The sequence below is a fragment of the Heteronotia binoei genome, chromosome 1 (assembly GCF_032191835.1).
Source record: "Heteronotia binoei isolate CCM8104 ecotype False Entrance Well chromosome 1, APGP_CSIRO_Hbin_v1, whole genome shotgun sequence".
NCBI classification, from domain to species: domain Eukaryota; kingdom Metazoa; phylum Chordata; class Lepidosauria; order Squamata; family Gekkonidae; genus Heteronotia; species Heteronotia binoei.
Genome location: NC_083223.1, coordinates 241132729 through 241157008, shown reverse-complemented (window position 1 = coordinate 241157008; position 24280 = coordinate 241132729). Strand labels below are relative to the sequence as shown.

Sequence of the window (24280 nt, the reverse complement as noted above, 5' to 3'; positions counted from 1 at the left end):
TGTTAAACCTCTCTTAACATGTTTTTCCAGGTCTGTTGAGAACCGTTTGTGCCACAGGGTTGTTGAAAGGATAAAACTTGGGAAGAGAAAACCACTAAGCGCTTTGGAGGAAGGGGAAGATGATTATGGGTCCCCTCGAGAGGCCAGTGCAAGTTAGATTATTGTTAAAAAAGAAATACAGCATAAAGTAGGCAGAGGCCATAGTTGAAGGAGGACAGTGGCGGTAGATGCTCAGGTCATGTTCCTTGGTGTGCCCCAGTTTTTACCTGTAAAATTGTAGAAGAGACAGGAGTGCCTTGTTATATGCTTGTAGCCTACTAAAGGTAGAGGCTCTGGCCTGAAGAGCTCCTGCAATTACAACTGATGATCTACAGATGACAGAGATCAGTTGCCCTACAGAAAATGGCTGCTTTGAACAGTGGCATTATACTCTGCTGAGCAAAGTTGCCAGGTCCCCCCTGACCACTAGTAGGGGGTGGCTTGTCTGATCCAGGTTGAGATACTCCTGGAGATTTGGGGATGAAGCCTGGGAAGTGCAAGAAACTCAGTGGGGTACAATGCCATAGAGCCCACCCTCCAAAGCATCCATTTTCTCCAGAGGAACTGATCTTTATTGCCTGCAGATGAGCTGTAATTCCAGAGGATCCCCAGGTCACACCTGGAGACTGGCATTCCTATGGCAGTGCTGAGGTCCTTCCCCATGGCCCCTCCCCCAATATGCAGGCACTTTCCAATCTGGAGTTGGTGACCCTAGCTAAAAAAGGCCATTTTGTATCCCAGCATTTGTCTTCCTTTCAAGAGGGAAATGAAGGGAAATCCCAGTGGCTGAATTGACCTTCATGTACTAGTTGATACAGTTACAAAAATTCCCTCTTCAGACATGTTAGGATGTATGTCAATTAGAATAAAGGGAGGTTGACATATTCCGGCAATCACTAGCAACTGAGGAGAATCTCCCCATGACTTCATTTTATTTGTGACTGAGTAAGCGTTAGTGACAAAGGAGGATGAAAGAGAAGAATAAAGTGGGAACACAACTGGGCAAAGGAACATGGTGTGAGATACCTTTGCTGTCAAAGAGGTTCTTTACACTCCAGTTCAGAGTTGTAGCTTCTGATCTGTGTGGACTGGCCCCTTCAGGAATTCTGCATCCCCAAATTCTCTGCTCATAATACAGGGTTAAGAACATAAGAGTAGCCATGTTGGATCAGGCCAATGGCCCATCCAGTCCAACACTCTGTGTCACACAGTGGCCAGCTGGAACTGCGTTCCTGGGTGTTCCTGTTAAAAAAAAAAAGCCCTGGAGGCCCCGGGGGGGTGGGAAATGTCACTCATGAGGCTGTTTCAGGTCAGGAAAATGGTATGGGGGGAAAGCAAAAGCCCTTTGCTCTGTATGCCATGATCCCAATCTAAACTGGGATACCAGGTGGGAAATCACAAAATTTGTGTTTGATCAAAAGTTCTTGTAAGACCTGAGTATGACCTGAGGAAACACAGTTTCTCTTCCTTTTCCTTTCAGGTTGGGACATGCCACAAATGTGACCATGCAGATGAGTGTTTTTCAAAGCTTGCAAATTCTGTGGTCTTATTTGCCAGGCTGTTTTGGAACCTTTACTTTTCTCTGACATCATAAAGTGTTCCTCACATGCTCCCAAGTTCTCGAGGCACCACCAGGCTTTTCATTGTAAAGAGTTAACATGCCAACCTGTTATATCAGCTGCCCTGTAGTAAGAAAGGAGAGCTAAAGGCACCACCCCCACTTTCAGGCACAGGGGAAGAAGCAACATGGATCACACTCCGATTCTCAGAAAGAAAGTAGTTGATGAAAATTAGTTTTAAATGTAAAAGTCACTGTTTTGCAAGAAAGTTCATCTTAAAAGCAAATACCTTGATTACCTGAGATCATTTCAGATTCCATCCACAAGAAATGGTCATTACTCATGACAACAAAGGACAAATATTATAGAAGACATGAAGATATTTTTTAAACCAAATGTTTAACCAAATGTCTCCTTCCTGAATTATAAGAACAAAAACTCATCTCCTGTAGTCTGTATTCATTGTGCTTGAGTTAATCATGTTACACTCAATTTTTGCTACAAACACTAACCAACTAATTTTCTTTGAAAACAGGAAACTATCAGATAATTTAACTTGACATTATCACAGGATTCCCCTAAAACAAATAGAATTTTAGGTAAATATGGACTCGGATTTTTGCCACAATATGGATTCAGAAGTTTCTCCAAGAGATTGATCTTTACCACCAGTCCAACATCTGGACAACAGAAGCAAGTGACGTATGATTTAATCTATATCTTTTCCCCCCCTCCCTCCTTGTGAACTTACTCTTTCTCTCTCTCTCCTTTCTGCCACTGCATCTATCCCAAAAACATATTACCAGCCCTCTGCAAGTACTATCCCACAGCACCATCCTACTCTATCTTCAGTCTTTCTCTCTCTCCCTCCTTGGGCACATATATACCCAGTAACTTTCCCTCCCATCATCTACCACAATGAGCTTAAGCATAGACTTAAGCATAGGGGAGGAAATGCAGTGGGTTACAATGACATAGATTCCACCTTCTAAAACAACCATTTTCTCCTGGGGAACTGATCTCTATTGCCTAGAGCTCAGTTGTAACCCCATGAGATCTCCAGCCACCACCTGAAGATTGGCTACCGTAGCACACACACACCTCAGCAGCCTCTTTCTCTGGGTTCCTGCCATTACCTAGTATGCACGCACACACACCCTGCCTTGGTTGTGTCCCCCAAACGGAAATTAGAAGAGGGTAGAAGACCACCTCAAAATAAGGAAATATTCCCATTGGGATTAAGCAGGGCTTTTTTTTTTAACAAGAATGCACGGGAATGCAGTTCCAGCTGGTTTGGCATCAGTGGGTATGGCCTAATATGCAAATGAGTTCCTTTGGGGCTTTTTCTACAAAAAGCCCTGTGTGAAACAATGGCGACATCAGTGGGTGTGGTCTAATATGCAAATGTGTCATAAGTGGGTGTGGCCTAATATGCAAACGAGTTCCTGCTGGGCTTTTTTCTACAAAAAAGCTCTGGGATTAAGATTGTCATTATTGTCAAACCAAATTCACCATTAACATTGCTTAATAGATGCCTGTGCTTCCCTTCACTGAATACTTTTTAATTAATGAAGTTTGCTATTGTTCAATAGAGATATCTTTCTTTTCAGTTCCTTCAGGGATGAGATGTGCCCTGGCAAACCAGTGTACACTGGCCAAAACGGTCCTGTAGACAGTTAGAGTGTGTACTCGAGGGGAGCCCTCATATGTAACCCTTAGGCTTTGGGCGACAAACCACATTCACCATTAACATTCACATGACCACAGGGTGGGAATGTAATGCCAATTCATTATGGCAGTGCTAAAAAAATCCCCTTTGAAGCTGCCATATCTTTATGCATATCAGGACTGTCCTTACCAAGCCAAGTTCTATTAATTTTTAATCGCTTTTTATCTTTGGTAGGGTAGTGAAAGCCCCATCTCCTGCCCAGGGAAGCAGTTTCATTGAGCAACTGCTGGTGTTTTAATTAAAATGGAATAACAGGATCTAATTGCACTGTAAGCAGGGAAACCCCACTGTTATGGCTGTGGGGTTCTGCCCATCCTAGCAGCAAAAGAGAAAAAAATGTAATGAAGGAGTCTTATGTCAGGGCTTAGCTACCAGGAGGCCTTCATCATCAGATCTCCAGTCATAGTTCTGCCCTTAAAAACAACCTCTGGGGCGGGGAGGGGACATTTTGGATTGGCATTGCAATGCTGGAGGAGGAGGAGGAAGAGTTTAACCCTTCTTTTTTCTCATGCCATTTTCCCAATAGAAACTGCACCTTCATGCTGAGCTGGTATCAAGGGGAAAAGGGCATGCACCTGTATTTTACCTGACATTTTCCCCTGCTGGACTTAAGAGCAGCTCAGTGTGCCTCCTGTTTATCAGAAAAATGGTGAAGGATGGGAGAATAAAATCCTTTCCCCTCAGCACAGCCTGAATAGCTCCCTCTCTATGGTTAAAGATATGTCAGGTGATCCTGTCACATTCTCAGGGTGCAGGCAGGCAGGAGTCCAAAGCCGGTCCAAGGTCAACGTCCAGGATGTCAAGCAGGAGCCAAGTCACCAATGCAGAATCACAAACCAGAATCAGAAGTCAATGTCCAAAAGCCAAAACGTCAGGGTGCCAAGGAAATCAGGCAAGTCAGGATCAGGAAGCAGTGTGGATGCAAGCCAGAGAATAGACTTGTTGCTTCCACAAGATTACCAGGTCCTGGGTGGGAGCTATATGGGAGTCTCAATCAGCCTGCTCCCTGGGTGGCAGTGACTCTGCTAGAACTCAGGGCTGAGAGACCTGAAGCATCAGTGTGCCTCATGTCTTCACTCTGAAAGTTCTTTCTGGAGCCTGCTTCGAACTCTTGAGATGGGAGGAGGAGAGCTTGGAGGAGATTGATCGTCAACAGCTGACATTGGTGCCTGGAGAGTGATTGATGGGCCAGCTGCTGTTTGTGCAGCTGAGGAACTGACTGGCAACTCTTCCAGGTCTGTTAACCCTTCCAGCTCCTCCTCGTCAGGGCTCATGACAGATTCAATCAAGGATTTCAGACATCGCAAGCAGCTGAGGCCTGGATTACTGTAGTAGCCCATCGATTTTCCTTCTAATAATTGGGCGATTTCCCACACAGCTTACCGAGGAACGAAGTCCTTCCTCACCACGCAGCGTCTGCTCGGATTTCCCACCAACTGCTCTGCGGATTCAGGAAGTGCTGCATCTTTTGCATTGCTAACATAAACTAGGGTTTTAGCGATTTCCATTTGAGACGCAAATGATTTGATACTAAATTGGGAGGGGTTGCAAACACAGAAGAAGACAGAAACAGGAGATAGGATGACCTTGACAGGCTGGAAAATTGGGCTAAAATCAATAAAATGAATGTTAACAGGGATAAATGTAAAGTTCTGCATTTAGGTAGGAAAAAATCCAATGCATGGTTATAGGATGGGGAAGACTTGTCTTAGCAGTAGTATGTGCAAAAAGGATCTACGGGTCTTAGTGGATCATATGCTGAACATGAGTCAACAGTGTGATGCAGTGGCTAAAAAGGCAAATGCAATTTTGGGCTGTATCAACAGAAGTATAGTGTCCAGATCACATGATGTGATGGTATCGCTCTGGTAAGACCTCACCTGGAGTATTGTGTTCAGTTTTGAGCCCCGCATTTTAAGAAGGATATAGATAAGCTGGAATGAGTCCAGAGGAGGACGACAAAGATGGTGAGGGATCTGGAGACCAAGTCCTATGAGGAAAGGTTGAAAGAGCTGGGGATGTTTAGCCTGAGAGGTGATATTATCACCATCTTCAAGTACTTGAAGGGCTGTAATATAGAGGATGATGTGGAATTGTATTCCATGGCCCCAGAAGGTAGGACCAGAACCAATGGGTTGAAATTAAATCAAAAGAGTTTCTGGCTCAACATTAGGAAGAACTTCCTGACTGTTAGAGCAATTCCTCAGTGGAACAGGTGGGCTCTCCTTCCTTAGAGGTTTTTAAACAGAGGCTAGATGGCCATCTGACAGCAATGAAGATCCTGTGAATTTAGGTGGAGGTGTTTGTGAGTTTCCTGCATTGTGCAGGGGGTTGGACTAGATGACCCTAGAGGTCCCTTCCAACTCTATGATTCTATGAACTCCTGGAGATTTGGGGATAAAGCCTGGGAAGGACAGGTAGCTCAGTGGAGTACAATGCCACAAAGTCCACCCTCCAAAGCATCCATTTTCTCCAGAGGAACTAATCTCTGTAGTCTGGAGATCAGCTATAAATTCCAAGGAATCCCCAGGTCCCACCTTGGAGGTTGGCATCCCTAATTTGTAAACATGCCAAAATCTCCAGTGTGTAGTGACCATCCACAGAAATTTCTCAGGGAAGTGAGGACTCACACAACAGATAGCTGGAGTTGTTTCCAACTCTCTGTTTCTGTCATTCTCCTGCATCTGTGGTTCATGGCAAGGCAACCCCACCAGCTACTGCCTGTGTACATGGGCAACGTATGTAATTCACAAGATGGAGTGATGGTCTCTAGCACAGATTGGTTTTTTTTAAAGGAGTTGACAAACTCATGGAGCAAGATAGTTCCACAGAACCTTCATATTCAAGGGCAGGATATCTCTGCCTTTCAAATGCCTAGAGCAATCAAGAGATTACCATCACAGCCTGCTTCAGAGATTCCCAGGGGCATGTGACTGGCCACTGTGGGATTCCAGGAGACAGTGCTGAACTAGCTAGACCCTTGGTCTGATCCAGCAAGGCTGTCTCATCTGCATTTTTACATCTGAAGCCATGAGTTCACATCCCCAACTCACATTTCATGTAAGCAAGTCCTTATGGTGTTTATTACACAAACATGCAAACAGAGCTATAATTATTCATAACTTCCTGTTTCAGGATATTTGTGGCTGTTGACTGGGTCTGATCTAAAGATGTCCTTAAGCAGCACCAAAATAAAAGCATTCACTGGGTGTCTTAGGCTGCATCATGCAATGATGCAAGTGGATTCAGGCAGCTGATTGTAGACCCTGGGTTTGTGTTCTGTTTTTTTCCATCTAGACATGGCTTTGCCATTTCCACACATCTCAGCCAATAGGTCTATATAAAGCTTTAGGACACTGCCTCCCCTCCAGAGGGTGGGTTATTATGGGCTGTGACAAGGGTTGCCAGATCCGGGTTGGAAAATACCTGGAGATTTTAGAGGTGGAGCCTGAGAAGGGCAGTTTGGGGAGAGGAGGCACTTCAGTGGGATATAATGCCAGAGTCAACCTTCTGCAGCAGCCATTTTCTACAAGTGAACTGATCTCTGCCACCTAGAGAAAAGTTGTAATAGCAGAAGATCTCCAGCCGCCACCTAGAAGTTGGCAACCATAGTTGCCAAGGAGAATGACTTATCAAATTCAAGAAATGTTAGATCCATAAATCCCAGTGTTTCCTATTTACCAGGGATGGTCCTTATTTTCTAATACATGTCTCTGATAGCATCCGTTTGAGGTAGATGTTAGTCTCATGTACTTCAAGTCTTGACTCCTTCTCCCAAGTTTATGGAGAGTGTGGTGGATGTACTAGGCTGCCAGTTAAGATCTGCCCCATCAGTCCTGCTTTCTGTGCCCATACCTTCAGAGGTGAGGATGATGGCAACCAGAAAAAGGGCTTTTTTCAGTTGTGCACTTTGCTTATGGAATGTCTTTCCCCTTGAGGCTTGTTTGACACCTACATTGCTTTCTCTTAGGCACCAGGCTGAAACATTTCTGTTCACTATTAATGCTATTTTTGTCTGGAAAGTGTTATTTGAAGCTGTCTGCAGCCTGTTTAATGGTCTATGTTTTTATGCTCTCATGGTGAAGAGAGATGGTCTTGTTCATCTCAAGCTGTTGGAAATTTTTCAAACAACTTATGGAGATAGGCAATAAAAGGAATATTTACTGGCTTTTGATACCCACCAGAAAAGGAGCCTTTACAATATTTGTTTTGTAAGCCATCTCTGACAGGTTCCTGGAGAGGCCATGAAACATTTTTCTAATTCAGTAGACAATACTTTGACTCATGTGCAAACTGCATATACAGAGACATGAAAAAGACCAGAGTATTGCTTTTGTTCTGATCCTTCCACCTCAACTGCCCATCTAGATAGTATGTAACAGATTGTATTTGAAGTGCACTTACAAGGATGATCAGATCAATTTATGACAGCAAACGTTCAAGTTTATTTCAAAGAGGAAACAGTTATGGTCAGTTCATTAACACCTCTTGCAGAAGCCAGAGCGAGATGGGATGTTGCAGAGTTAAATTAATACCATGTACATAAAAAGTCTGCTGTGAAAATGTCATGATGCAACGTCACCCCAGAGTCAGAAATGACTGGTGCTTGCACAGGGAACTATCTTTACCTTTTTTACATAAGCAGAAAAGAATGGACATAATGTGCGCTCAAAAAAGTAATCCTTGGTCTGAGAATAGGTGCTTCAAATACACAGAGGTTCCCATTTTTAATCCATGAAATACTGAAGGGTATATAAATCCCAGACCCTTGCAGAGTAACAGAAATAAGACAGTCACAAGAATCAACCAGGAGTCAATTTCACACTTAATGTAGCCAATTCACAAGCAGTCTAAAGCTCCCATTTCCCTCTGGTTAATGCTGTCTTTTATCAATTGCAGATTCACAGTATTGAATATATCTGGAAAGCTTTAAAGACATCCCTGATACCCCCTTGTGTTTGCTCAGGTACAAAAACATGTAAGAGCATTGTGTGAGCTCTATACACCATATATATATATATATACACACACACACACACACACACATTTAAGTAGCCTTCTGAACCACAGCAACCCAAATTCAAGTAAAATGAATTTGGTGCCTCTACCAAATTCAGTGCCTCTACCTCAAAAAACAGCTTCCCAGAGCCCCTGATGCCCACAGATCAATTCTCCATTATACCCTATGGGAATTGATCGCGATAGAGTATAATGCCCAGCAGCCATTTCCCTCCCTGCCCTCCACAGGTTTCTGATGACCCTGAAGCGGGGGGAGGGCCTCTAAACTAGGGGATCCCCTGTCCCCAACTGGGGATTGGCAACCCTATATTTTAATCAGAGAAAAGACCGGGAGGGGGGCAGTTAAGTAGCCCCGCTATTTTGCACTGGAGCTGGTATCCTGCAGTGGCTGCTTTTCATTTTTTTTTTTTTAAAGTTGGAAGGTTGTTACACATGCCTTCTTTGTAACATCTATTTTAGGTTTTACCTTCTGCCCCTGAAATCAGTGGGATGTAGGGGTATGTAAATATGGTTGACTCATGCCATAAATCAAATAATCTTTAGTGCCAATATAAAGATGCAGATTAGGAGGCTCCAAAGCATCCCATACACATTCAGATCTCCCATTCCTGGATTCCATAAGGTCCCTGAGCAGGCCATTTTACCCATTCCCACCCGGATTCCTCCCCTCTTGAACACTCTCTCAACTGCTCTCCAAATCCCTTGCCCCCTGTAGCATACTTAGCTCTCATCAGGCTGTTCTAGTTCTTTCTTTCTTTTGGCTAATTTGCAACATTGTATCTTTCTGCATATCTGGGAATATGAGGCAACCCCACCTTGCCCCTGGGTGGCCTGCATTTTCTGCCTTCAAGAGTAGCGTGAACAACCCGCTATTAGTCAAGGGAGGCAAAGAAACCACACCCTGCTAACAAGAGGAGGAAATAAATTTATACCAGTGTGGCCTGAGGACAAACGGTTGGGCATAGAGCAGCCAAAAAATAAAACTGAGTGAGCAACCCATTTTGTCAACAAGTTAGATGTGCATGCAGAAGAAGCTTCAAGCTTCCCCCTCACATTCTGTTCCCCTGAACCAGTGCTTTTTTGGTAGAAGAAGCCCAGCAGGAGTTCATTTGCATATTCGGCCACACCTCCTGGCCTGGGAGCATGTGGCTGCCACATGGTGGGTCGGGCCAGTTGGAGCCCTGGCCAGCTCAGGCAGATCTCTGTCCTCTGGGCTCTGGCAGAAAAAAAAGCCCTGCCCTGAACAAAAACAGTCCAGGGAAGGAGCTATTTCACTCATTGTGGAAGAGCACCAGAGAGCCAGTTTGGTGTAGTGGTTAAGTGTGGACTCTTACATGGGAGAACCGGGTTTGATTCCCCACTCCTCCACTTGCAGCTGCGTTAGCCATAGCTATTGTAGGAATTGTCCTTGAAAGGGCAGCTGCTGTGAGAGCCCTCTCAGCCCCACCCACCTCACAGGGTGTCTGTTGTGGGGGGAGAAGTTATAGAAGATTGTAAACCACTAGTCTCTGATTTGGAGAGAAGGGCAGGGTATAAATCTGTAGTCTTCTTCTCTACACAAAGCCCAGCAGGAACTCATTTGCATATTAGGCCACACCCCTGATGTCACCATTGTTTCACAGGGGGCTTTTTGTAGAAAAGGCCCAGCAGGAACTTATTTGCTTATTAAGCCACACACCCTGACACCAAGCCAGCCGGAACTGTGTTCCTGTGTGTTCCTGCTCAAGAAAACCCCTGAAGAGCACCTTTTTTCTTTTGTTCCTTTGATTTTAACCTAATTAATGCCTTACTACTTCTCTTTCTGGACTGGGTGGTTTTCTCTCAGAGCTCAGAAATGAATACTTAATTATCAATTGAACACATATAAACACACATGAAGCAGTTTTATTCTGAATTGGCTCATTGGCCCATCAAGGTCAGTTTTGTCTATTAAGGCAGGCAGCTGCTCTCCAGGGTCCCAGGAAAAGGTCTTTCACATTACCAACTCCATAGAGCTTTTTAACTGGAGATGCCTGGGAATTAACCCTCGGACCTGCTTTACCACTGAGCCATGGCTCCTCCCCACTAATTCCTATTTATGTGGGGAAATGGGGTTAGTCTACCATCTCTCTCAGTTAGAGATGTAGTTAGAACCCTGTCTCTCTCTCTCTCCTCTTTACTAGCAAGTATATTAGTTCCTAAATAAGTCTTTATCTATACTTTAATCAGGTTGTGTACCTTTGCTGTGTTAATTACTCTGCCCACAAGTATAAGGCAGCTTCATCACATGTCATGTATTAAAAGCATTTCCTTTGCTTGGACCACTGGATTCTGAACAGCCTGCACAGCAGACATTCAATGGGCTGTTCTATATGAACGTTCAGACAGCTGTCAAGGCAGAAGGCTGGCAAAAGCTGCAGAGCTCAGTGGATGAGTGTGTGTTTTGCATGCAGAAGGCTCCAGGTTCAGTTTCCAGTATGAAGAGGGCAGGCAAAGACTTTTACTGGAGGCTTTGGAGAGCTGCTCTCTGTCAAATGGGTAGTGCTGCTAGATGAACCACTATCTTGATGCATTCGAAGGACACTTCGTGTATATAGAGTTCATGCTCAACAGGGTAGAGAGAATATAGCACAATTTCTGTAGTTAGGAATTATTTCACCAACAGGAAATCTTAGCAACACAGCCTCAAGAAAAAAAAGACTCAAACAAGTTCCATTTTAATGGTTTATTGACTTCTGCATTTCAGTTTTTCCCCTTTTATCTCAAATGAATGTTTTCTTTTTAATTGATCAGAGTGAAAAAAGCTAAATGCCATCAAACAATAATCCTCCCAAATTCAGCAGACACAGGTATATACGTGCAAACTCAGCACCAATCTGCATGGATTTATGTATTTAAAGACACAGGCACAAACTTGCAATGTTATGCTCTTTGCCTTTCCGCAAAAGCAAAATAAATCGAGCATTGCAAACTTTAATGAAGGCAACAAATGCAATTGCAGTGTTTTTCAAGTGCCAGACAGACTCCTTGGGGTGTTGTCTTCTTGCGGCAGCTTAAGAAGGGTACAATCAGTTAAGAAAGCCACAGTCCAAGAAGGTACATCTGGCAGAAGAAGGGTTTGCCATAGCTCTGTCCCATGAATCCAGATGACCTAATTTGTCATATCATGCAAACTGTTTGCTTATTATGCAAATCAAGCACTCACATCATTCACCAGTTGCTCTGCTTGCCCCCGGCACTATCACAAGGGGGGAAAAAACTTTTCCCCAACCATCTTGCCAGAATTTGCTGGTTCTTTTTTTCCATACCACAGTAGTGTTGGTCAGGAAGAGTTGTAGCAAGTGCATATATCTATCATGGCCATGACTTCCCACACTGGCTAGAACAAGGGTGGGTAGGAGCAGGCTTGTTTCTCACATTGAATTTAGTATATTGCCTGTGTGTTTCATCTGGAAGGGTTAAGTGCCATCAAGTCACAGCCAACTTATAGTGACTCCAGCAAGTGAGAAGCAGAGGTGGTGGGCCCTTCCCTTTGTGGTGCCTTTCTTGGTGGTCTCTCTTCTGTGTACCAACCTGGCTTAGCTTCCAAGATTGGATGAGATCGGGCTATACCAGGGGTAGCCAAACTTGCTTAATGTAAAAAACCACTTAGACTAAACATCAGGTATTTGAGAGCCACAAAACATGAACATCAAACGTTTGAGAGCCACAACGAAGTATGGAAAGAAGGCAAATAGATGAGGGGAGGGGGAAGTAGAAAGAAAGCAACTTTAAATGCATTCTCCAAGCTGCTGGCTGGCTTGGCTTGAAAAACTCATTTAAAGAGACAAATGCCTTCTCCAAGCCAATTGACAGGGCTGCAGGGGCTTTGAGAGTCACAAATATGTGTGAAAGAGCCACATGTGTTTCCTGAGCCACAGTTTGGTCATTCCTGGGCTATATCATACCTCCTTCCCTCCCCTTTAAAGCTTAAAGAATTGCTTTAAGAAATGATATCTGGGAATCAGGGTAGTCAAGCAGGTACCAGGCAACATGTCCTGTATTTATACAAATGGAGCATGTGGCAGCCCTAGGGATGGGAGGGGACGAGTATGAAGATGGTTTAGCATGTTGTGGTGGCAGTGCAACTGATTGTGATGGGAAATCCTTGAAGGAAAGGGGATGATTATCTGGCAAGGTGCATTTGGACTCTAATGCATTACTCTTTGGCTGTCTTATGCCATACACACATATTACACTTCATCTTTAAACAAAAGCTCACAGTTGTGAATGTGGGGCTTGGTAGAAGTTCAAACAGGGGCCTGAGGATCCAGGCCACAATGCACAAGTTTGAGGGAGGCTTGAGAGCAGGCCATGGAATGTGGGGATGAAGCACGCTTGTTCCATAGAACTTGCCATCTCTTGAAAGGGAAAATCTGGGAATCTGGGTGGAGCCTGAAGGGGTGAAGCCCTCTTGACTGGGGCTGCACACCCCAAGGCTAGTTTGAGATGGGGCACAGAGGATTTTAAAAGAGCAGGGCCCAGTAAGGATACAGCTTCCCAAAAATGGCTGAGGGGAGACAGAACTCTGGCCTTGCATCCAAATCAGTCAGGGCATTTTTGAAAATTTTGCCTGGTGTGCTGACTGCCCTCCTAGATAGGTGTGGGTGTATGCACAGTTGTTGTGCTAGAGTGTATCTGCACTGAGCGGCTCTACATATTTGGAGGTTGAGCACCACATGAGCATATAAATTAGTAGGTTGGATCAAATCAAAACTCTCTAATCCAGAACTAAGAGCCAAACTGCAAGTGATTGCAGGCACAGGTCTATTCTATTATCTGTAGTAGTAGTAGTTGTTGGTTGTTAGTTTTTTTAAAGCATTCTTAGGCCCTGTTCTGGATTGGGGTTGTGGTGTGGTGGTTCCAGGAATTCTTGTCCCCGCCCCTCCTCCACCCTCACCTTTTCAGATGCTGAAACAATCTCCTGGCCCACTGTCATTTGTAGTTTGGCCCTCAGTGTTCATTATTTTCCAGAGAGATGGCTCTGGGAAGTTCCAAATTAAGGTAAGGTGGTGACAGCCATCTGCTGGGGCTTGTCTGTAGCATCTGCATTCTGCATCTGAAAATGAAGGTTCTACTGTTGGCTGATCATTACTAGATGTCTCTGCCATACAACTGTTTGATGCTGTTGTCTAGAGGGATCAGGACACTGAGTGTCTCTTCTCATTGCAGCAATATGCATTCCTCACCACCACCCCATCTGACCTGAAGTGGGCCAGAAAGTAATGGAGCAGGGTTGTGCTTCTCCTGTTTCACCCTTAATTTTGGACCCTCTCCCCCCCCCCAGCTGTTTTTCTCTCTTACACACTTCTTCCAGGGCAGTCATGAGCATATTTTTGACTGCAAGATCATGTGTCTCTAGCATTGATCCTTAAGTGCCATGTTGTTCTCCTTCTCTGCCCATCCTAAGATCTTTACCATCTCCATTCCCCAGCCATATTGGCTTGGTGGAAGAATGGTTGTGAATTCCTCTCTGTCTTCCCTCATTTTTTGCTGCTCCCTCATCAGCCTCCCAGCTACACAAAGCAACAAGGAGCCTCTCTTTGATGAGTTCCTCCCACCAGGCCCCCTTCTTGCACTCAACCCCCCTCCCTCTAACAAAGCGAGAACCTCCGGGAGTTGATGTTCATCTTTGTTACACCAATGAGCTTGAGCGGGGTGGAGAGGCTGAAGGAGGAGGTCAGTGGGAAGTCACAGAGGAGGTCTGAGAGCTCATCCCTCTCCTCCAACTCGTAGGTGGCATCGTTCAGCATACGCCGGTGGAGGTGGCATGTCTGCTCGATCTTGAGCTTATTGATATCACTGCGCAAGCGCATAAGCTGCCGAGCCAGCTGCTGGTCCTGGAGACGCATTTCCATCTGGAGACAAAAGCAGAAAGGGGTGTGATTGAGGTCAACAGCTGTGGAGTGATGGCTTGGTGTTGCTACTCTTCCCAATAAAAGAAAGATGGCCACTGTTCTCTTATTGAACCATGAATTGCAGGTAAACTGTATTTTAGTAACAGAGCCTCCTAACCACATAAAGATAATTTCAGGTGAGCAGCCATGTTGGTCTGCAATAGAAGAGCAAGATCTGAGTCCAGTAGCCCCTTAAAGACCAACAAGATTTCCAGGGCATAAGCATTTGAAAGTCAAAGGTGATTGTGTATGCCAAGTTGCATACACCTTATGGCAACCCTATGAAGTGTGCATGTGTGAGTAAGTGCCATCAAGTCACAGCCAACTTATGATGACCACCGCAAGGTAAATGAGAAGTAGAGGTGGTTTAAAATGGCCTTCCTCTACAGAGTTTTCCTTGGAGGTTGCCTTTCCACGTACTACCCTGCTTGGCTTCAAATATATGATATTGAGCTACACCATTCCACATTCTCTCCCTCCCTATGAATTGATGACCTCCAAAAAGACTTCTCATTAACAGCCTTGCAAACTGAAGGCCACGGCTTCCTAGACTGAGTCAATCCCACCTCATGTTGGATCTTCCTCTTTTCCTGCTGCCTTCAACTTTTCCTAGCATTGTTGTCTTTTCCAGTGAGTCTCATTTTCTTATAATGTACTCAAAGCTGCCCTCCTGAAACAGTAATTTTTTCATGTCTTCATTTCTTTTCATCTGACTTTGTTGGTCTTTGAGGTACTAAGGAAGTAGAATCTTGCTCATGTGGTTGCTATGTTGTTATATGCACTGACAGCATGCATATTTTCTGTGTGCATTCAGCTTCAGTATGTTAGAAGCACAACTCTGAAAAATCCCTTGGTCATATGTGCCAAAGCTTGCATACACATGCAAAACATGTAAGTTACTCCTGCTCAAAAAACATGGGGTGTTTTCGCACTCACCTTCAGCCGGCGCCGCGACCCTCTTGACGACGGAGGATCTGTGCTGATTTCCCACACGAAGCGCTGGAGCAACCAGAAGAGCCGCCAATTTCCGGCGCGAAGCCCGCTCAAGCGTTTTCCTGCTTCTTGGCGATTTACGTTTGAGCGGGCTTCGCGCCGGAAATTGGCGGCTCTTCTGGTTGCTCCAGCGCTTCGTGTGGGAAATCAGCACAGATCCTCCGTCGTCAAGAGGGTCGCGGCGCCGGCTGAAGGTGAGTGCGAAAACACCCATGGTGACCATTTGTGATGGGGATTGATCTACATGCAATTGGGAGGCTCCTGGAATGGGTGGATCTAATCTGCAAGTCTACAGAGGGCGTTGGAATCCATATAGAAGTGGCTAGCCCTAAAATGCCTTCAGCACTTCCCAAGTAATGAAACTGAAGGATGGTAGGTTTAGGACAGACAAAAGAAACAACTGCTTCATGTGCATAAAATTTACTGCCAGAAGTTACATTGATGGTTCCTTAGATTGGGTATCTGCTCAGTCTTAAGCTTCTTTGTATCACTAACACAAGCAATGGTAAAAAAAAATGACAGAGACAAAGACCAAAAAAAAAATAAGAGGCCTGAGAGAGAACTGCAGCCAGGAAGGAGGCCTGTGAGATCTGGAAGGGCATCAGTGAGAACTGTAGAAGCTGAGGCAAGGACTTTAGAGTCCTGCCAGCACCCAGGGTAACTCACAAAATAAATGCAATATACAACCAGTCCCATCCTAAGGTTACTTTCCCAGGAGTAAGCCCTGTTAAAAGGACCTGAATTGAATTCTTAGTATATTTGCTTGTGAGGGCGTCCAGTATCACTTAAAAACAAGACATCAGTAAATAAAGCAGAACAACTGAAAAAGCAGAAGCAATCAAGTTTCCTCAGAGAGATTCCCAACCAGATTTTTTTTTTTTGTTTTCAGGCAAGGCCCATAGCAATGACATTCATTGAACCTCCTTAGTTGCCAGCTTCCAGGCAGAGCCAGATTTCTCCTGGGATGACATCAAATTGCCAGACTATAGAGGTTAGTTTCCCTGGAGAAAATGGGAGTTTTGGAGAATGGGCTTTATGAGGTCCCTCCCTTCCTTCCCCCCCCAACTCTACTCTCCCCAGACTCCACTCCCAAATCTCCAGGAATGTCCCAGCTGGGTGTTGGCAACTCTACACCTTACAGAAGCTTTTACACAGTTTAGGGGCAGTAGCCACCAAAGTCTTCCTGCAAAGTCCTCCGCTATGACTCTCTGGATGCATTTCTGCAGCAAATCCCCTCCCCTGATGATCTCAGAACCTGACAGGGCTGCTAGGCACAGGCAGCAACGTGCCAGGAGAAGCTGGGAGAGAGGACGATGTCTCATAACACTACTCCCTGTGAAAAACTGGCTTGTGCTGGAAATGATTTAGATTGTTGGTGTGACACTGCCCCCTCCTCCAGTTTCTCCCACACTGGCCTATGAAGCGACAAAGTAGAATGGCGGCTAAAGCTGTTTAGAACCCCCTTTACATTGATCTCAATGTGAACTTATCTCTAAATAAAGAAAGTGTTGTAACAGAACACTAATAGGAAACATTTGTTTCTATTTGGCCATCTTCAGCATGAGACAAAATAAAATCTACTTTATATTCTTCCTGCTATCTCCTCCCAACAAATAATTTTTCTCAAGCTGCCACTACTTATTCATTTCCTGTATTTTAAACATTATCCCTTAGGCTTCAAGAGAAGCAGTCTTCATTCTCATGATAGTGGGTTGAGGCACCTTGGGAAGGACTGGAGCAGGAGTGGCCAAACTGCAGCTTGGGAGTAGGGCTGCCAAACCCCCAGTCTGGGCGGGGAATCCCCCACCTGGGAGGTTCCCAATCTGCCGGCCCACATTGGACTGGTGGGGGGAACCTCCCTGTGAGTCGTTGGCATGATGACATCACCCAGAAGTGATGTCATCAAAATGGTGGCGTGCATGTGGGGCCGCTCTAGGTGTTTCCGGGAAAACTCTATGGTTTTCCCAGATGCTTTAGCCATTTTGGAGGTAAAACTCTATGGTACAATAGGTACCAATGTGGGCTGGTGGGGGGAACCTCCCCCTGCATCACTGGTGCGATGACGCCACCCAGAAGTGATGTCATCAAAATGGTGGCGCTCACGCATTGCCACTCTAGGTGTTTCAGGGAAAGCTCTATGGTTTTCCCGAACTCTCCAGCTATTTGGGAGGTTAAAACCCTATGGTACCTATTGTACCATAGAGTTTTACCTCCAAAATGGCTAGAGCATTCAGAAAAACCATAGAGTTCTCCTGGAAATGCCTAGAGCCGCCCCACATGTGTGCCACCATTTTGATGACATCATTTCTGGATGACGTCATTTCGTCGCACACATGCAATGCCCCCCATCGGGACTTGAAAACAATTTGGCTACTTGGGAGCCACATGTGGCTCTTTCACACATATTTTGTGGCTCTTGAAACCCCCCCACCTCGTTGGCCAGCTTGGAGAAGGCATTTGTCTCTCTAAATCACTTTTCCAAGCCAAGCCGGTTGGCAGCTTGGAAAATGCATTTCAAGTTAAAGTTGCTTTCTTTCTACCTCTACCTCCCCCATCTATTTCCTTCCTTCCTTCCTTCCTTTGGCTCTCAAACATTTGATGTTCATGCCTTGCGGTTCTCGAACATCTGGTGTTTATTGTATGTGGCTCTTACATTAAGAAAGTTTGGCCACCCCTGGACTGGAGCCAACCTGTGCTGAGATTCAGTGACAGCCACTGGAACTTCTTCATGAGGGCTTAATGGAACCTCCATGAGCACAGACTGTATATATCTATTATCTTCATGCCGTACTTGTGAGGGCAACACAGCTGAAAACTGAATACTGGTCTAGATGGGCCCTGAACTAATCAATCAAGACAGTTTATATGTTTTTATGGTCTTAAAAGGACAGCTTTCATCCTGAAAGGGACTGCACTTTTTTTTAAGATGAGAATCAGTTGTCTAGTTGCTATGCCCCCAAAGCAACAAAACTTTCCCAGGGAGATAAAGCCTTCCTCTGGCTTTCATTTGCTTCTCTCTGGGTGAGAAGGGTCTCTTTTATACTTGTAAAATCAAAAGGGAGGGGGGAGATCTATTGTTTCTGTTTTTTTAACTGTTCCAGATGATATGAGCATGAAGGCTAAAAGAAAAAGCTCTGTAATGGCTGACAAAAGGATTACAGCCACAATGCGGGGAAAGGTGCCAGAGCTGAAGCCCATTTCTCCTTCAGACTTGATGTTCCAGTTTCTGGTAACTGCGATAAATAGTAAGTTTCTTGCATACTGAAATCTCCTTTGGGAATGTCACAGATCTAGTTGTGGGATACAGAAGGCTGCATTCTGGTCTGCGAAACTGGTCTTTGCAGAGAGCTCTCTCTCTTTCATCAAGGACTTACGTGACGTTAAGAAAGACTCTTTAGGTGATAATGTAACAATGAATCTCTCTCTCCCCCTTCCCAAAGAATGTGATCTTGCTTTGCCCTTTTTAAAGGCACCTTCACAAGAAGCGTTGTCCTGCTGGAACAGACCAATGGTCCATTTGGTCCAGCATCCTGTTTACCAGTGGCCAAACAATTGCCACAGAGGATCAACCAACAGAGCATAAAGACTAAGCTTTCCCTGATGTTGCCTCCCAGCACTGGTATTCAGGGGTTTGCTGCCTCTGATTGTGGAGGTTCTCTTTACTAGAGAGCAGGGCTTTTTTTGTAGCTGGAACTCCTTTGCATATTAGACCACACACTCCTGATGTAGCCAATCCTCCTGGAGCTTACAGTAGGCCCTGTACTAAGAATTCTGTAAGCTCTTGGAGGATTGGTTACATCAGGGATGTGTGGCCTAGTATGCAAAGGAGTTCCTGCTACAAAAAAAGCACTGCTAGAGATAGACCTCTCCTCTACGAATCTGCCTAATGTCCTTTTAAAGTCATCTAAGCTTATAACCATCAATACATCTACAGACACTGAATCCCACAATTTCCTTTTGTCTGTCCTGAATTTATTGTCCATCAACTTCATTGAGGGTCTGAGCTCTAATATTATCGGAGAGGGAAGAAAATTCTTTATCTGCTTTCTTCCCTGATGCATAATTTTATAAACCTCTATCTTCACCCCCCTCCAGATCTTTTTTCCTGAACGGAAAGTCCCAGACTTTTCAGTCTTTCTGCATATGAAAAAACTTAATCATCTTGCTTGCCCTCTTCAGCACATTTTCCAGTTCTGCAATATCTTTTTTTGACACGCAGAACTGTACACTTTATTCCAAATGAGGACAAACCACAGATCTATAAAGAAGCATTATAGTATTGACCATTTTATTTTCAATGCTTCCCCCCCCCCTAATCCTTAGAAAATAGTTTGCCTTTTTCGGCATTGCTACACACCAAGTCAACATTTTAATCAAGTTATCTGCTGTAACACCAAAATTTCTTTTCCTCTCAATCTTGGCCAGTTTAGAACCCTTCAGCATAAAATTAAAATTAAGATAGTTTTGTTCCAGTAATCACTTGCACATCCAACAATGTTGGCTTAATTGCCAGCCTTTTATATTTTTTTAAATTCTGTTCTTCAAAGAAGTCCAAGTATGTCCGGAAAGATAAAATATTTGCAACTCCTTCTTTTCTGATTGGGCTAAGTGCCCTGGTCAGCATTTCTATTGAAGCCACAGAAGCTGGCAATATAATAACAGTCTTTTATTTGCAACTTTTTGCCAAGTTGCAAGCAATCATGGCAGGCATTAACATTGATTGGAAGTGGAAACACAGTGTTGCTGAGGCTGTATAAGCTATTGTTGCCCTGTTAGGGGCAGCTATTCACAACGTGGGTTTTTTTAAAATCCTTGCCACAACTGAATTTTTTTTTTTTTTGGCAGAATCCAGAATACTGCAGGGAGTCATCATGCAGCAATCACTGCCATGCTCCATGTGGACCTCCATGTGGCACTGCTACAAAGGAGTGGCCACAGCTCAATGGTAGAGCATCTGATTTACATGTGGAAGATCCGAGTTCAGTCCCCAGCATCTGCAGTTAAAAGGAACAGGTAATAATTGTTGTGGAATACCTCAATCTGAAACTCTGGAGACTTCCTTCCAGTCACAGTAGACAAGACTGACCCTAACCGACCAGTGGTCTGACTCAGTAGCAGCACTGTGTATCAGTCCTGAGTCCACTAATAATCAATGCTCCCTCTAAGCTGTGAAGTCTTGTAAGCAAAAATTCTACTTCATGAGCTCCAGGCATTAAAGTTGTGAGCTACTGCATAAATTAGTTTGCTCTGGGGCCATTTTTTCTGAGGTAAAACAAAAATGTGAGAGCCAGAGGCAACACCCCCTCCCCCCCCCCGGTGAGCTAGCTCACACTAACTCAGCTTAGAGGAAACATTGCTGATAACCCAAATTTCACCCTCTAGACAAAAATATTTGTAAAACTTTTTTAAAAATGCAGTGAACATATTAAACCAAATATTCTACCACCTTCGCTGACTTCATGTGTGTTTCTAGGATGAGTGCGAAATGCTGCTTTTTAACCTGTAAAACACTACCTGTTTTTACCTCACCCTTCCTGCAACGGACTTGGCACTCCATACATCCCTTTTTTCCGCACAATAACCATGTAAGGTAGGTTAGGTTGAGACAATGAGTGGCCCAAGGTCCTCCAATGAATTTCTTGACAGTGTGGGGATAGAAACCTGGGTCTCCCAAGTCCTAGTCTAATGCTCTAATCATTGCATCACACTGGTTCTTAAGGTGGTTAATGGCTTGACTCCAAAGTACTTGGAGAACTGTCTCCACCCATATGTCCAGGCCCATACTCTGACCATGGTTCCCAACAAGGTGCCTGGTTGAACAAAGCAGGATTCAAGCGCATCTTTAAGACCAACCAAGTTTTATTCAGAATGCAAGCTTTCATGTGCTCTCTAAGCACACTTCATCAGACGAGGGGATCAGGTATTGTGGGCTGAAATACAAGCAGTTTGTTGATTAATTATGCAGACTGATCACATGGTAAACCAGTGTGGCTTGACCATTTGGTCTGGATAGCCATAAAAGGTAATAAAGTCCTTTGCCAATTGGTGTTTCTGTAAATCTAGGTGAATCACAAAAGGATGTGTATTTCCTAGTTGTAGTCCACCTTATTTACTTATCAACATCAATCTATACATTATAAACATCATTCTAGTCTGCCGTTAGAAAACATACAAGAATACATAAAATGAAAATGTGCCTGCTGTTCATATCCTCCCTCAAAGCAAAAAGACAGGCTTGTCTTTCTTCCATCTGATTGGAGCAGGAGTTGCTTAAAAACAAAACAGGAGGCATCATCACCTTTTGGTCTGCAGGGAGCATCCATTCAGAAATAGCTGCTCACATCATAGGAGGATGCTTGGCTTAGAACCTGCAAGCATTGTCCAGCTACCTTCTCATAGTGGTCATTTTGTGATTGGTTGTGCCAGTGCCTCTCATGGAAGTAATTTGGTGACTGGTCATGCCTCCATGACAGCCATTTTGTGGTGGAGACCTTTCTCCTGCTCCCAGCAAGTAAGTGACATCCCTAACCCAGCTGAAGAAGGTCCTCTCATATGCCATACTCAAGCCGTGGATCTCTCCTCTGCAGGAGATTCATTTGTCTTGTAGGCTTTCTGAGATTTACTGAAGATAGGACTGTCAATCCCCAGGTGGGGGCAGGGGATCCCCCAGTTTGGAGGCCCTCCCCCCACTTCAAGGTCATCAGAAAGCGGGGGTGGGGGGAGGAAATGTCTGCTGGGCACTCAATTATTCCCTATGGAGAATGATTCCCATATATAATGGAGAATTGATCCATGGGTGTCTGGGGCTCTACCGGAGTTGTTTTTTGATGCAGAGGCACCAAATTTGCAGCATAGCATCTGGTGATTCTCCTCAAAATACTCTCCAAGTTTCAAAATGATTGGACCAGGGGATCCAATTCTATGAGCCTCCAAAGAAGGTGCCTCAATCCTTTATTATTCCAAATGGAGGGAAGACACTTAAAAGGTGTGCAGTCCCTTTAAATGTGATGGCCAGAACTCCCTTTGGAGTTGAATTGTGCTTGTTACACCCTTACTCCTGGCCCCACCCCCAAAGGCTCCTGGCCCCACCCCCAAAGTCCCCAGATATTTCTTGAGTCGAACTTAGCAACCCTAACTGAAGAGGGTCTTCAAGCAAGATTTAACTCCTGGTTTTAGGTTTTTACTATCTTATTGGGCTTTTACGTTCCATCTGCTTGGCCGCCCTTGCCTGTAGTGATGCTATATTATCTTATCTTAATTTATTATTAATTCATCTCTGGGCCTACTGCTGTACTGATATATAGAATGCGCCCAATGGAAACCACTGCCTGTGATATATGTGCTATTTGTTCTATTGTATCTTATGGTTTTAGCTTGTAGTTTTTAATTGTTTTAACTTTTGTTGTTATCCACCCTGACCCTGCTTGCAGGAAAGGGTGGAATACAAATTAACAAAAATAAATAAAATTTTAAATCTTTTATTAACTTTTGCAAGCTGCCTGGCATATAAAAGCAGCATATAAATATTGTCATAAATAAATAAATATAATGAACGTAGATAGTGGAGGATAAAGTGCCAGAGGGAGGATAAGGTGCCAAACCACAAGGTTTTCCCTTCCCTTGGGAACTCTCCAAAGTCTGAGCCTGCACATTCCCCCAAAGCGTTGTGAAACCATCTTCCTGAGGCTAGCTTTTCCAGTCAGAGGGCAGGAAATAAGAGGTGCAGGGAGGGAGAACATGCAGGTACAGTGTGCGTACCCTTCAGCACTGTGGAAAAGAGAAGAGCAAAGATGTCCCACCTAAGGGTGAGATTTCAGAACTGGTTTCTCCAGAAATGCAAGGTTACTCTTCAGGAAAGGAAGGAAAGAAGGAAGGAGTTGTTTGCACCTGGAACTGATTTTAGCGACATAGTAATGTTGCATCTAATGCAATGGGCTCTAGCTCACAAAAACTTCAACTTCATTAACAGTGCAATCCTTATACTCATTTATACCAAATGAAACTGAAGACCATTGGAACCTTAAATTGATTCAATGGATTTAGAAGGGCATAACTGTTTAGAATTGCAGCCTCAGTCTCTTTCAGACCAATCCTAATCGGGTCTACCCAGAAGTAAATCCCATTTTATTCAGTGCTGCAGAGTCCAAAGAACATGTTCTTAGGATTTAAACCTTAGCCTTTAAGATGCTCACAAGACTCCTTTTTATTTCTGTGGCTTAGTGGCCAAAATGAGATGCCACTTTTTTGTGCTTTCTAACATAAACAACATTATGAAACTTGATCAGGAACCCACTTTACTGTGTACTTACCAGTTCTTTCCTTAGCCAATTTAAAGCTTCATCAATGTTCTCAAAGCCACTGATTTTTCTTGAGGAGAATGTCACTTGCTCTTTGGAAGAGGTCCCATTGATATGTACCTGCACCTCTTGAATAGGTGTACTTTCCTCTGGCACCTTCCTGCCTTGGCTTTCCTCAGCTTCCTCAGGGGGTTGGGGGTGGCTCTTCCATGTCAGCTTTTCTAGTTTGGCCTTCCACTCCAAATAGGAAGGCCTCCTGGTCTCCAGTCTCAGTTTCTCTGTCAGAGCTTTCAGATTCCTCAGGTGGTCGTCAGAAGGAGGTCCATCTCCAGTCTCATAATCCACACTGTCCAGCATTTCTTCAATCTGGATTTTTGGAAGAGACATCTTATTTTCTGGTGGAATTTCATAAACATTCATGATAAGGATGACAATGGGATCTACAATCCAGACAACACCATCCACACAATTCCTTGCTCAAAAGCTCCTCTGGACTGGTAACTTCAGGAGTTGCTCAGGACACTCCTTTTGGAAATACAGGGAACCATCTAAGCTGAAATACAAAGACACGTTGTTTTATTTCAGCAGCGAATCATCAGGAAAGAGGAACGAGTGAGAACTGAGAGCTTTCTTCTATGACCCGACCTGAAAAAAATGGAAATAGGACTCTTCAGTTTCAACCATGCAGCTAAAAGACTTCAGAGCGGCTTTTTGATGGTGCTCTTGGGC

At 44.3% G+C, this 24280-nt stretch overlaps 1 protein-coding gene across 1 annotated transcript; it reads right to left on the bottom strand.

The window, feature by feature from the left end:
- Positions 1-13660: 13660 nt before the first annotated feature.
- Positions 13661-24057, bottom strand: FAM167A (family with sequence similarity 167 member A). Its single transcript, XM_060249960.1, has 2 exons — positions 23564-24057; positions 13661-14222 (listed from the first exon to the last, which is right to left on the bottom strand). The coding sequence occupies exons 1-2, from the start codon at positions 23969-23971 to the stop codon at positions 13959-13961; spliced, it is 672 nt and encodes a 223-aa protein (XP_060105943.1). The 5' UTR covers positions 23972-24057; the 3' UTR covers positions 13661-13958.
- Between the last annotated feature and the right edge of the window lie 223 nt (positions 24058-24280).

What these genes read in the sequence shown, in the direction of transcription:
- FAM167A (XM_060249960.1), bottom strand. Translation starts at nt 23,971, where the DNA reads ATGAATGTTTATGAAATTCCACCAGAAAATAAGATGTCTCTTCCAAAA. An exon ending in ATTGGCTAAGGAAAGAACTG is followed by an intron (nt 14,223 to 23,563) that starts GTAAGTACACAG and finishes TTTTGTCTCCAG; the next exon opens with ATGGAAATGCGTCTCCAGGA.